At 36.6% G+C, this 13,356-nt stretch overlaps 1 protein-coding gene across 3 annotated transcripts in view; it reads left to right on the top strand.

Moving 5' to 3' along the window:
• The window catches only part of atm (ATM serine/threonine kinase), a 61,634-nt gene that overhangs the window by 12,944 nt on the left and 35,334 nt on the right, over window positions 1–13,356 (top strand). For all 3 annotated transcript variants that reach the window (XM_026282861.1, XM_026282860.1, XM_026282863.1), the window contains 17 exons: window positions 238–441; window positions 632–733; window positions 1,825–2,059; window positions 2,169–2,300; window positions 3,404–3,529; window positions 4,876–4,968; window positions 5,194–5,386; window positions 5,470–5,663; window positions 5,839–5,921; window positions 8,119–8,283; window positions 8,461–8,536; window positions 8,657–8,787; window positions 8,885–8,999; window positions 10,028–10,198; window positions 10,291–10,466; window positions 11,917–12,160; window positions 12,334–12,449. In XM_026282861.1, coding sequence (XP_026138646.1) covers window positions 238–441; window positions 632–733; window positions 1,825–2,059; window positions 2,169–2,300; window positions 3,404–3,529; window positions 4,876–4,968; window positions 5,194–5,386; window positions 5,470–5,663; window positions 5,839–5,921; window positions 8,119–8,283; window positions 8,461–8,536; window positions 8,657–8,787; window positions 8,885–8,999; window positions 10,028–10,198; window positions 10,291–10,466; window positions 11,917–12,160; window positions 12,334–12,449 — 2,556 coding nt within the window. The remainder of the gene's footprint in view (window positions 1–237; window positions 442–631; window positions 734–1,824; window positions 2,060–2,168; window positions 2,301–3,403; window positions 3,530–4,875; window positions 4,969–5,193; window positions 5,387–5,469; window positions 5,664–5,838; window positions 5,922–8,118; window positions 8,284–8,460; window positions 8,537–8,656; window positions 8,788–8,884; window positions 9,000–10,027; window positions 10,199–10,290; window positions 10,467–11,916; window positions 12,161–12,333; window positions 12,450–13,356) is intronic.

The following is a 13,356-nucleotide window of genomic DNA, read 5'->3' as shown; positions in this document are numbered from 1 at the left end:
GACTATCAGTGATATTTTTAGCAATATCATTTTTACATTTTATTATACAGTAGTCGCCAAAATTATTAGAACACTAGTATTTTCACCAACTAAAAAATGGTTTTAAATCAGTTATTTCTATCTTTTTTACTGTCAGTTGGAAATATCGGTTTCTTTGCAACAAATAAATTAAAATAATAGAAAATATATATATTTTTAATTCTATTCCATTGACTTATTCATAATATGTTTCTCTAGTGTTGGTGCCCTCTGCTTGGCCCAGGCCTTGTTAAAGTGCTCCATCCCTAAAAGTGTTCACAGTCGAGACGTCACCAGTGGAGTGCTGATGGAGACGGGTGGAGAGCCGCCCACTCTGACAGACTCGATCATCAGCTGGCTGGTGATGAACGAACAGAACGAGGAGACGGAGGAGAACAGCAGACCTCACCTCATTATCACCAGGTCCAGCGTCGCTGTATTACTAATAAGCATAGTATTAGGACCGCTTGGGTTTCCTTCAAAATTGCAAAAGATTTAGGTTTAGTGGTTAATAATCTTATTCAATTTCACATTTCTCCTCTGAATTTTAGCTGAAGTTGCTATTAATCTGAATTTTTAATTTCTTTTATTAATTTTTTTCTGGTCTTTGCAGGGATTTTCCACTGAACCTCATTCCTAGAATTCTGGTCTCTTTGACACTGAAGGACAGCAGAGCAGGACTGATGTTTCTGATGGGCAGCCTGAAGCCAGAGAGGTGAGTGTGGTGCACTCAGAGACCAGCTGGAGCAAAAATACTTAGTAGTGTTGTGTACTGTGAGTAATATGCAGATCAGTTATTTTTATTTTATTTTATTTTATTTTTTATTGGTTACTGCTAAATATTTATTGTTGAATTTTGTGTATGATTCATGCTACTTCAACAACAAAATAAAAATATTAATAATAATAATGTCAACTGTGTGGCACTGGCAATTTCCGATTTGATTTCCAGGCAATACATCTGAATGTTTGTCATTTTTATTATTTTATGGTTGCTGTTTTCGTTACAAATAACCCTTTTGGGGAGTTGCATCACTTGCCATTTTAAAAGTTGAACTAACCCACAGTATGTCAAAATAGATTTTTATTCAGAAATCAAAAGCATACTCATCATATAATATAATCATGTTTACTAATAGCGCAGTAAGTCGAGTTTAAAAAAAGTGCTAAATGCAGAAATGTAAATGCTATTTTCAACTATTTCATTGTGAATGTGCTATTCCGTTTCTTATTAGGCACGTTTTCATTACAGATTTGCACAAAACAAATGTGTGTTTCCATTAACCAATGTAATGCGACTAAAACGTAACCTTTTGCCTCTCGCGATAATTCATCCACAGATTTTGGTGGGAATTTGGTGGATTTTGGCTATATTTATTCAAAGGAGGCATATGTGTGTAGTGTAATTATCCAAGCATTAATGGTAGGGAAAGCCCCTTATACTGGAGAGCAGCCACATATGAAGAGTTTCTTGGAGGTTATAGTACATCGAAGAATGATCACATGACTTTACAGACGCCATGTGACCAGTAAATGTGCAAAAAAAAAATCTTTCCATTGCAGTTTTGTGAATCTTTCCTTTTTTCACATTGCCTAAAAAAGCACCTTAGGCGAGTGTTAAAACATTTTTCCGTTTCCATTAGGTGTATTTTTCAATCTGCAATTTCAGTTTGCGCAATTTGAAGGGGTAATGGAAACGCACCTCTTGAGATTCAAAAAAAAATGCTTAAAAGTGGTTGAAAAGTGTTCAAATGTCTAACAATATTACAAGCTAATTTTAATATTATGTCTCCGTGTCCTATACAGTTTCTGTCCACAGAGTTCTTCCTTCACTGAGGCAAAAGACAGTTTTGGGGAGATTGAGAGTCTCTTCCTTCAGTTCAGTTTTGATGACACACACTCCAATACTGGTGCTACAATTGACAAAGTGATTGTTAACTCAGAGAAACCACAGTTCACTGTTATTCAAGCTCTCAGAAGCAAATTGGAGCACAGTCTCCTGTCTGTTGCTGAGCAGCTGTTTAACTGCTACTCTCCTGATGTAAGTACAGCTGGCTCTACTATAGGATATGAATGTCAAAAGCAGCACAGCGTCTGTAGTGTCTTAATATAAATGAAGTACAGTGATTCCTCCTTACCTCACTTGACAGAGTTCAAACATTCCCCACGTGTGTGTGTTGCACTGTGTTTCTCTGCTCACTGGCGTTCTGGCTGCTTATGTGTGTACCGGGCTCCTCACAGAAGAGCAGGCCTGTCACTCTCCCCTCTTCCTAAAAGCCAAGGTGGGATTTTCCATCAATAACATCGATGAGTATAGAGGAGTATGAAGTTCACTTGCATTAAAAGATGTTATAGTAGTTTCGTTGTACTCTAATTGTGAATAAAAATCAGACCTGGCTTTCATTTATACTGTAAATGTAGAATTTCTATCATTTCTGATTTTATCTCCAGAAATGTGAAAAAAAAGGACAGTTTAAAGGGGTCATATGATGCTTTTTTTTTTAAAAGATCATTATTTTGTGTATTTGGTGTAACCGAATATATTGAAATGCTTAAATGTTCTAAAAACAGATTATTTTTCAAATACTGTACATTATCGCAGGTCCTCTATGCCCCGCCTCTCTCAAACGTGTCATTTTCTACAAAGTCCCTCCTTCCTTTGTGATTGGCCGAACACTGCAGGCACTTGTCGGAAATGTAACGCCCTTTCCCGCATTTGAACAGTCAATAGCAAACACTTAAAATAATAACAAAACATACTTACAGTCTTTGATTCAGAAGTGGCAGATTGTCGTAGCAAAGTCAGAATGACCTCCTAGGTTCACGAAACAGTCGTCCATAAAATGCATAAAATTGCTGTTCTGTTGTAACTTGTAAGTAATCTTAAAGATTCCTAAATTAATCTATTTTCAGAAGGCCAAATAAAGTGCTTTTGCTTCCGCCTAGATACACACAGCATCTCTCTGACATTCAACACTAACTGTGTTACTGAAGCCACACCTTCTTTCTTTGCTTTTCTTCTATTTTGAGACTTTATTTTTTGCATTTTCAGGAATCGCATCTATGCTATCAGCTTGTAACACTCAAAAGAGAAAGGAAAACTTGAAATTGCATCAAATGACCCCTTTTATAAACAAATCTGTATCAGTGTTCGTATCATCGATACGGTCCTAAAGTCATTGTAATACTAAAAAAGTGGCTTTTAAACAAGCATTTAAAATGATTCAATATTTGAAGTCCTGTCTTCATGTTTTTTGCATATTGATTTGTAGATTCAATAAAAATATATTGAATGATTACAAATGTTAGGTATGGATAATCAAAAAAAAAAAAATAATAATAATAATTTTCTCTGATAATAAATTGATTGCCCCTTCTTTTGTAGGCATTGGTTCAAGAATTTAGTCACTACATATCAACAGCCAAGAGCAAACTAAATGAGAATGATACCATCAGAGTGGTTCAGTCAGTGATGCTGCTGTGCTCTGACAGTATCAGCAGAAGAGAAGAGGTAAGAAACAATAACCATATACAAGGTATGACTATCATTTCCAACAATAGTTGCTAACTAATTAGCATAGACAGATTTTCTCAATTATAATTTTCAATTCTAAAAATACTATAATAATACCACTCTGCATTAATTTAACCAAATAAATATTTTTCAGTTTTATTAGGGGTGACCCCGAATAGTCGACGAATCGATGCTTTGATTCGAGGAGCCTAATTCGACTAACAGTTGAATATATGCGGGGCGTTATTGATTATGCCATTTTGACTATATGGGGGAGCTCAAATGTCTGATTTCACATAGCACTACTGGTTTTCTCCCATTAAGTTAATATAAAGCCTATTATGATAAAGCTGTAAGTATCTGAAAAGAAAGAAGCTTCAAATTAATATTTTAAAGTTCGCCAATAAATCCAACCACCCCTATAGATCTGTGTTTCATGGATATATTATTTACCTGATATAAGATGCATTTGGTTTTAAGTCAAGCGCTTCATCTTTGTGAATTCATGCGGGCGGAGGTTAGTTAAAAAACTGTTTTAGTGACGTCATTCCTGCAGGAACTAGAGGGCTGTAGTCCAAACGGGTCGTTTTTTGTAGGCGAATTCTGTTAAATCAAATATCTCGCTTGGCATTGAACTTTGACCTTTAGAATTTTACAGATATTATTTATACTCTAACAACAACATTACACACTAACTAAAGTTTAAAACATGGGATCACGAAGAACGGGACCTTTTAATTTTAGGCTAACGTTATAATGAGAGAACTATTGTAAAAAAAATAAAATAAAATAAAATGGTTAATCGTTATGGTTTCGCCGATGTTAAGTGTTAGCTATCTGTTCATCAAAACATAAAACATTATTTATCCCGTTTATATATGCAAGGTGTTCGTTAGACATTTTCCGTGTGTTTTAACATCAATAATTATGTTTGGCGAATGTCTGACTTCTCTCTTATTAATTTATTTTGCCCCGCCCCCAAACATATGATTCGACTATTAGTCGAATATCGGCAAGATTCGAAAATTCCGATTCGATTATGAAAATCCTTAGTCGGGGACACCCCTAAGTTTTATGCTGTAAAACGTTAAAGTTTTTAAAGGGATAGTCCACCTAGAAATGAAAATACTGTCAACCTTCATGTTGTTCCTCAGTTGTTTGACTTACTTTCTTCTGCTGATGTATACATATGTGTGAAATAAAACTTCTTGTGAGTCGAGGTGATTTCTGACTTTAAGTTATTTTTAATGTGTTTAAGGTTGATCAGAATGGTTTAATGGTAAAGCTCCTTGTTTTGTTAATTGAATATAGTTTTTAAATTTTTTTATTATAATTTTTTTTAGGAGGACGAAATTTCCACCACTTCTCGCAATTTATTCATGAAGGCTTTGCCTGTGAGGTTGCTGAATGACCTGTGTGACATATCTAAACAACTGGTGAGACTTACTTGCACCTCATCTCAATGTTTCCTGGGTGTATTTGAACACAATATTTTTATGATTGTGTTCCTCTAGTGCCGCTAAAATTATACACTTTAACACCTTTAAATATACAAATGCATTTAAACATAGTTTCTTTCAGTTAGAAATGATACTGAGATTTTACAACCAGACTGTTATTTATCTTGCTGATCATCGAAAGCACGCTTTTTACGTTTGCAGTTAAGCAGCTCAAGTAAAAAGGACAACACAGTCATGGAGAATGACCCAATGGATGAAGATATGGATATGAGCAGAACCCAGATGGACAATCAGGAGGGCATTGATCTGTTTGAAGATGGAGATGGGACACACCACAGCACTTTCAGACCTCACCAGTCTAATGAAGAAGCTGCTGATTCAAAGCACACAGCAGGTGCTCAGAGAAATGGGATTAATGTTGTGTGATTTCATGTTCTTCAGCAGGACACATCGTTTTTTCCTAATTTTTGATCTTAGGGACCAAGAGTGCATTATCTGAGGAACATTTATCCAGACAAGACTTGGCCTTCCTGTCCGTGCTCGGTTTCCTGTCTCTGTGTGCATCTTCAGAATACAGCGGTGGATTCTCCTTCAAACCTCTGGACACTCAACGCAAATTGCTCAAACTGTTGGACCTCATAGACTTCTCTCAGATGCTTCACCTCCATATGGTGATTATGCTGTTTAATTTACTGATTCTAAAATAATGGAAACATAGAGTCATGAACATAAACCAGGCAAGCTCTTGACTGGTGTCCTGATATGTGGTCCACATCTTTTATTAGCACATCTTGGGTGTATCTAATGCATGTAAACTCTTTTTATTATCACTCTTTGTTTGTGTAGTATCTTTCATTGCTGAAGAAACTCCCAGCAGAAATCACATCTCTGGATCCTGAAGAATTTGACACTCTTCTAAGGCCTCTGGCGTAAGGATACCTCAATTTTTGTTCTTATGGTTCGGTTCGATACGATACACTGATGTCACGGTTCGGTTCGGTACGGTTCGGTACGTTTTAGATACAGCAAAATGTAGAAACATCTCAACTTTTCAGAATGCTGCAAGCGCACCGCGGGTCATGTGACAAGAACTAACCAATCAGCTTCATCCTTTCCCGTAACAACGTTGAGAGCTCAGCCAAGATGAAGGAACAGCTGATCATAGTTGTATATGGATTGCAATTTTAAAATTACATTTAGTAGCAGAGCTAGCCTACTGCAAGTGATTTTTAGAGCTGCAAATCCATTTATCCTTTGCTGAAATTTCCGCGTCTTCATGGAGAGAGCAGGTCATTGTTGCTTAGCAAAGGCAGACGCCTCATGAGCACTTCTGCCCGAGCGCTTTGGAAAGGAGGAGAAAGACGCGCCTAGCGTTTTCCACACGTTTTTAGGCGCGATATGTGAACGGCCCCTAAGGCGCTCGCTCACTCAGCACGCGCTGAAGGCTCATTGCAAAATGTCTAATGCATTTAACAGACCAGAAATATAAGATCCTAAAATAACCAACAGGTCTGGTGTTTGAGTGCACTTTGGATTCCCTGTAAGCTATAATGGTGATGATAGAATGAATGGTAAATAGTAAGGTCTCATATCCGCGGCTATAACGTAAATGAAGCCTACCAGTCGCTGCGGTGATGTCTTTTGCCCTGTTTGAATCCGTTGGAAATGTCTGACTAAATGCTGCGGGGATAGTTTGTTGCGTGTATATTTCTCCTCTTTTTCGTCTTTTCCCAGATACTGACACGATAAGGTGATGTCGGCGTAAATGAGTTGATGTTTCAAGTATTCCCGCTCGTGTTTTTTTTTTATTTTTCTTCCCGTTATTTTATTGTCATGTAGCAGATGCGACATACCGTTGTTTTTTTATCCACCACTCTCTTGCCATCACCATTAAAGCTTACAAGGAATCCAAAGTGCACCCAAACACCAGACCTGTTGGTTATTGGAGGATCTTCTATTTCTGGTCTGTTAAACGCACTGGCCACCGAGTACCGTGCATGAACTGCTCGCTCACTCAGCGCGTACTGAGTGAGTGAGCGCCTGACTGAGTAGCCTAACATAAACATATAAGTTGGTGTTTTTTTCTTCTTCGGGGGTGTCAGGGGCGTTGCCTGTTATATCATTTGGGTTATTGCACTACCTTGTTGAACGCATATCATTATATTTCACTTTTTTTTTTTCAAATATAATTAATTAGTCCAACGAACCGTTCGGTACATAATGCGTTCAATACGAACGGTTCAATACGAATACGCGTTTCGTTACACCCCTAATATATATATGTATATATATATATATGTGTGTGTGTGTGTATGCAGTGCAGTAAGATGTTTATCCTGAAAACTAGCATTACATTACTTTTTTTATTCTTTTACCATATTTTTTTACCATTAGCCGTGAATGGGTGCCATCAGAATGATAGTTCAAACAGTTGAATAATCCAGAAGTAATCCAAACCACTCCAAACCATCACGATTTTGTGAAGAGAAAAGTTAGTAAGAAACATCATTTTGTGAAGAGAAAAGTTAGTAAGAAACATCTATCAATAATGGTGTTTTTTTTCTCACAACTTCTGGCCAAAATAATAGTTTATAATCCATAATATCGTTTCCTCCAGTGGAAAAAGTCCATTTAAAAAGTCCATTCTGTTGTCCTGTCATATCAAAATTCACCAATACATTTGTTTAGAACTTTTTGGACTGCTTTTTTTGCTTGTAAATCGTGCTTGATCTGTACATATTTCTCTTCTGATTCAGACAAGACATTTTTTTTTTCTCTGGAGAAAGCAATTTTGTTGATAGGGGACTTATTTTAGAGGGCTATTTTAGCCAGAAACAATGTTTGGAGTTAAAAACCTCTTAATGATGGATTTGTTTATTATAAACACACAGCTTTTTATTTCATAAGACATTTAAATTGATGGATTATAGTGTGAGTTTTTTCTTTTTCTCACTCTCATTCTGACGGCACCCATTCACCGCAGAGGATCCATTTGTGAGCAAGTGATGTGAAATGCAAAATTTCTCCAAATCCGTTTCAATGACACACTTATCTACATCTTGGGTGTCAAAATGTAAGTAACGTTTCCAATAACTTTGTTGCGATGTCTTTTGGTTTTCCATACAGAGATGTTTGTTCTCTATATCGGCAAGACCAGGAGGTGTGTGCTGCCATCCTGTGCTCTCTGCTGCCGTCCATCCGCTGCCTGGGCCGCACTCCTTCTGTGAGCCAGCAGGAAGATGAGATGGCACATATCAAAGGAGCTCTGCTCAAAGTCATATCAGGATTCTGGTGAGCTACAGAGGATATGATGTGCAATGATAGTACTGTGGTATGTTGAAGCAATAAGCCCCAAGAAGTCATAGTTGACAGTGAATTTATAGCCGCTAATGGGTGTTGTTAGGCACGACGAATAGAGATTATTTAAAAACTTCTTTAGGTTCAGTTATATTCACTTTCTCTGTACAGCATCTTGGGTAAATCTGGCAAATGTACTTCAGCTGTGAGAGTGGCACTAAGGCAATGTTTACTGGCTTTGCTGGAGGTAAGTACAGTGTAATGTTTATTTTAGTATAAATAGTACAATACATTATTAATTTGCTATTGTAATAATACTATTACTATTAAATAACAGTCAGTTACGTCATATTTCATGTTTTATAAGGTGGACCCGTGCTGTAAGTGGGCGGAGCTAACACTGCGGGAGGAGGTGCTGCCGGTGTCTGTGGTTCTCTCCTCTCATTTAGCAGATGCCCATCACCACGTGTGTATGTTGGCAGCACTGTCCGTGGAGAGGTTAGCTGAGCTTAACCAAATTTTGCTGTAAAAGCTAATTTAATCTAATTCACTTGAAACTGGTCTTCCATTATTCACATGAACTTTTCAATTCTAGCTTGTTCCTTACAAAAGGACCGGATGGCAGTGGGACGATGATGCTTCCGCTAAAGAACCAGCAGATGGCCTTTGAGAATATTTACCTCAAGGCTCAGGAAGGAATGAGGGGGCAGGTAAAACTCCTTTACCTTCATTTGACTGATAGTTCAACCATACATATTTTTTGGCTGGTATGGCATGTATACGACATCGTTTTGTGTTGGTTTCGTGGGGATGCAGATATTTCTTAATGCGAGGGGGAAAAAAAAGTTTGGATAGTGAAAGATCTGGCTTAGTGTGGACGTAGCCAAACTATGCGTAATAAAGCATTACTCCAGTCTCTCTGATTTCAGTTTGTATTCTTTGTCAACATTGTGTAAGATTATTGTGCTGAGAAACATCCAGTGGTTTTCTTTCATCGTCACTTGCATGTAAACCCTAATAATGAGTTTTTATAATTATTATAAATCATAATTAAAGACTATTTTGGATAATTATCAGCCTTTTGCTTTACACTGTCAGAACTCAGACGAATAACACTCCAGTTTAATCAAAATTGTAATCAAAGTTAAATATGGTGTCAATTGATTGCTATGAATTTTCTGTCGTTTTATATCATTGCAAACTTTTGATGGCATAAAGAAGGTGTCTTAATAGTAAATATATTCTCAGAACTAGGTGAAAGTAATTTATGATGTAACCAATCAAATAAAAAACTAGGGTTGTTATAACAAAATGTCAGTATCAATGCCAGTGAATTTTCAGGATTCTCGATATATGTTTTAAATCAATGCCACAGCAAAAACAAATATGAATACTCCCTTATTTTACATATTAACGTACATATAAAATAAATTGTGTACATTTATTAATGTTAAATCAAAACCATGTCAAGTAGCTATCAATTTCTCAAGTAAATGTTTTTTTTTTCAAGTAATTAAACAGCCAGTAGAGAAATCACCCAGAAATACATTTTTTACTAAAACATCTCAATATTTTTTTTATTTTAGATTTTATGCGCCACCTGGCGGTAGTTTTGCGAATGATTTTAACACGCGATACGCGCGGCGGTAAGCCCCAGAAAGGCTGGCCACCTACTGTATATGTATTTCATATTTGAAATCCCTTCTGCCTGTCATTCTGTCATTTTGTTCTTCTACAGAAAAACTGTCCTTCAGAAGACCTACCCGACGAGACCTTTAATCGACGGGCAGTCTTGCTGAAAAGTGTCTCGATGGTGATGTCCTGCAGTCCTGTGTGTGAGAAGCAAGCTCTGTTTGCACTCGTTCAGTCCTACAAGGAGAACAGCATTGATGAGCAGCTAATCAAAAAGGTTGAGATACAGTATGTAACGATGTTCAGATGTTCCTGACTATACTCCATTAAAAGAGAAATGAAGAACTTCCTCTGTGGTGGCCCCTGCAGGTGCTGAGAGGTGTGTCCCGGTCACTTGGGTACAGGGACTCTAAGAGTTTAATTAATGCACACCTGTATTATCTAGTGGCCGAGTGGCTGAACCAAAAACAGTCCGATGCAAGTTACACACTACAGTCCTTCCCCTACACATTACTGGACTACTGCAGTCTGGAAGAGTTTTACAGGTATATGCTACTATAATGATCTTGTTTACATGTGTGGACTGGTCACTAGGGCAAATCTCATGGAAACGTGCTGGTCATATTTTATCTTAATTCAAAAGTAATGATGTATTGCATATATACAGTGGGGCATGAAAGTTTGGGTACCCCTTGCAGACTCTGTGAAAATGTGAGTAATTTTCAAAAAATAAGAGAGATCATACTAAATGCATGTTATTTTTTATTTAGTACTGTCCTGAGTAAGATATTGTACATAAAAGATGTTAACATTTAGTCCACAAGACAAAAAAATTGCTGAAATTATTAAAATAACCCTCTCAAAAGTTTGGGAACCCTTGGTTCTTAATACTGTGTTTTGTTACCTGATGATCCTCGACTGTCTTTCTGTTTTGTGATGGTTGTGCATGAGTCCCTCGTTTGTTCTGAACAGTTAAACTGAGCAGCGTTCTTCAGAAACATCTTTAAGCTCCTGCAGATTCTTCAGTTTTCCAGCATCTTTGCATATTTGAACCCTTTCAAGCAGTGACTGTATGATTTTGAGATGCACCTTATCACACTGAGGACATTTGAGGGACTCAAACACAACTATTTAAAAACATTCACTGATGCTCCAGAAGGAAACAAGATGCATTAAGAGCTGAAAAAAACTTCTGAACACGATGAAGATGGTCAAATTTGTCTTATTTTGTTGAAATATGATTTCTTTTCATTTAGTTCTGCCCTTCGTAAGCAACAGAAGATACTTGTATGTTACCGGTACACAAATTAAGTACAATTTACCTTGATCTTCAAATTCCAAAAGTTTTCACCCCCAGCTCTTAATGCATCTTGTTTCCTTCTGGAGCATCAGTGAATGTTTGAATCTTTTTAAATAGTTGTGTTTGAGTCCCTCAAATGTCCTCAGTCTGAAAAGATGTATCTCAAAATCATAAAGTCACTGCTGGAAAGGGTTCAAATATGCAAAGATGCTGGAAAACTGAAGAATCTGCAGGAGCTTAAAGATGTTTCTGAAGAACGCTGCTCAGTTTAACTGTTCAGAACAAACAAGGGACTCATGCACAACCATCACAAAACAGAAAGACAGTCGAGGATCATCAGTTAACAGAACACAGTATGAAGAACCAAGGGTTCCCAAACTTTTGAGAGGGTTATTTTAATAATTTCAGCAATTTTTTTGTCTTGTGGACTAAATGTTAACATCTTTTATGCACAATATCTTACTCAGGACAGTACTAAATAAAATATAACATGCATTTAGTATGATCTCTCTTATTTTTTGAAAATTACTCACATTTTCACAGATTCTGCAAGGGGTGCACAAACTTTCGAGCCCCACTGTAGTATAAGTCGTCTATTTTAGGACCATTTATTTAATGTCAGTTATCACTTTTCAGAAAACTTTTACATAGGGGTTCTCCTGTAATTATATTGTAATTACGTATCCAAATGTCAGGTCATCCTATCATGTGCTGATCCCACACCTGGTCTTCCTGAATGATTTCGAGGAGGTGAAATCCATCGGCGCTCACTTGGATCAGGACTGGAAGCAGCTGCTGGCGAATTGCTTTCCCAAGATCATGGTCAACATCCTGCCCCACTTTGCCCTCGCTGGGCAAGACACCCATGTGGCTCAGCAGAGAGAGAAAGCTCACAGGGTGTATGATATACTGACAAACAGCAACTGCCTGGGAAAACAGGTGAGGATGCACATAACTGGTTTTAGTACAGTGCTGATCTACACTTAGACTGGCTTATATCTTCTGTAGATGGAAGTTAAAAAGTGTTACACAGCTCAAGAATTATTTCTATACACACACAGATAAATGTGTTCTTTGCACTGAATCTTCTACAACAAATTTTTGTCATTCAGCAAATTGACAGTTTGATTTGCAACAACCTGGCTGACATTGTGGTGGAGCTGTTAATGACACTGCATGAGACAGAAGGGGCGGCAGCGGGTGGAGGAGACCTGCAGAAATTTACTGGGTATATTTTCATGCCATATAACAGATCAAAGGGATTATATCATGAGGAATATACTTCTGTTTTCCATTTGAGATAAAATAGATCAAATAATTGAAACATTCTGTAAAAATCTTTCTCTGTATCTCATTTGTCATGTGCCGTCCTATTACAGGTACACTGACATTCAAATATTTAAGATCAGGAAGATTTTTTATGTTTTTTAATGGAGATCAAGACAGAGAAAAATACAGAAAAAAACTGTTGTATTGTGAACTTCAAATATTGGTTTCCTATTTATTATGCTTTGATATATAATTTATTTCTGAATTTTCATCAGCCATTACAGTGTCACATTATCCTTCAGAAATCATTTTAAAATGCTGATTTTGAAACCTTTGTGCTGCTTAATATATTTGGAACCTGTCATACTTTTTTCTTTGATTAATAAAAATGTAAAAAGAAAAGCAATTAGTGATAATAAAACTCTTTTCTATGGAAAAACACCTCAATTTTTATCTCACAATTCAGATTTTTTTTTTCTCAGAATAATTCTGATTTTATAACATGCAATTGCAAATTATACAGCCAAAATTGTTATAAAGTTAAAATTGTGAGTTATAAAGTCGCAATTCTGAATTTTTTTCTCGCAATCGTGAATTTATACTTTGTGATTCTGTTTTTCTTTTTTTCTCACAATTGCAAGTTCATGTCTCGCAATTCATATTTTTTTTCTCACAATTGCGATTCAGAAAAACTGCAAGATAAAAAGTCACAATTACCTTGTTTTATATTTTATTACGTGGCGGAAACGGGCTTCCATACTTTTCCAACAATATCTTTACTATAACTTTTTATCCATTTTAAATATCCTTGCTGAATAAAAGTATTAATTTCTGGAAAAAAAAGAATACAGATTCTAAACTTTTAA

The sequence above is a fragment of the Carassius auratus genome, chromosome 15, assembly GCF_003368295.1.
Source record: "Carassius auratus strain Wakin chromosome 15, ASM336829v1, whole genome shotgun sequence".
Taxonomy (NCBI): Eukaryota; Metazoa; Chordata; class Actinopteri; order Cypriniformes; family Cyprinidae; genus Carassius; species Carassius auratus.
Note: the sequence above shows the minus strand (reverse complement) of the source record. Positions and strands in the feature narration are given on the sequence as shown.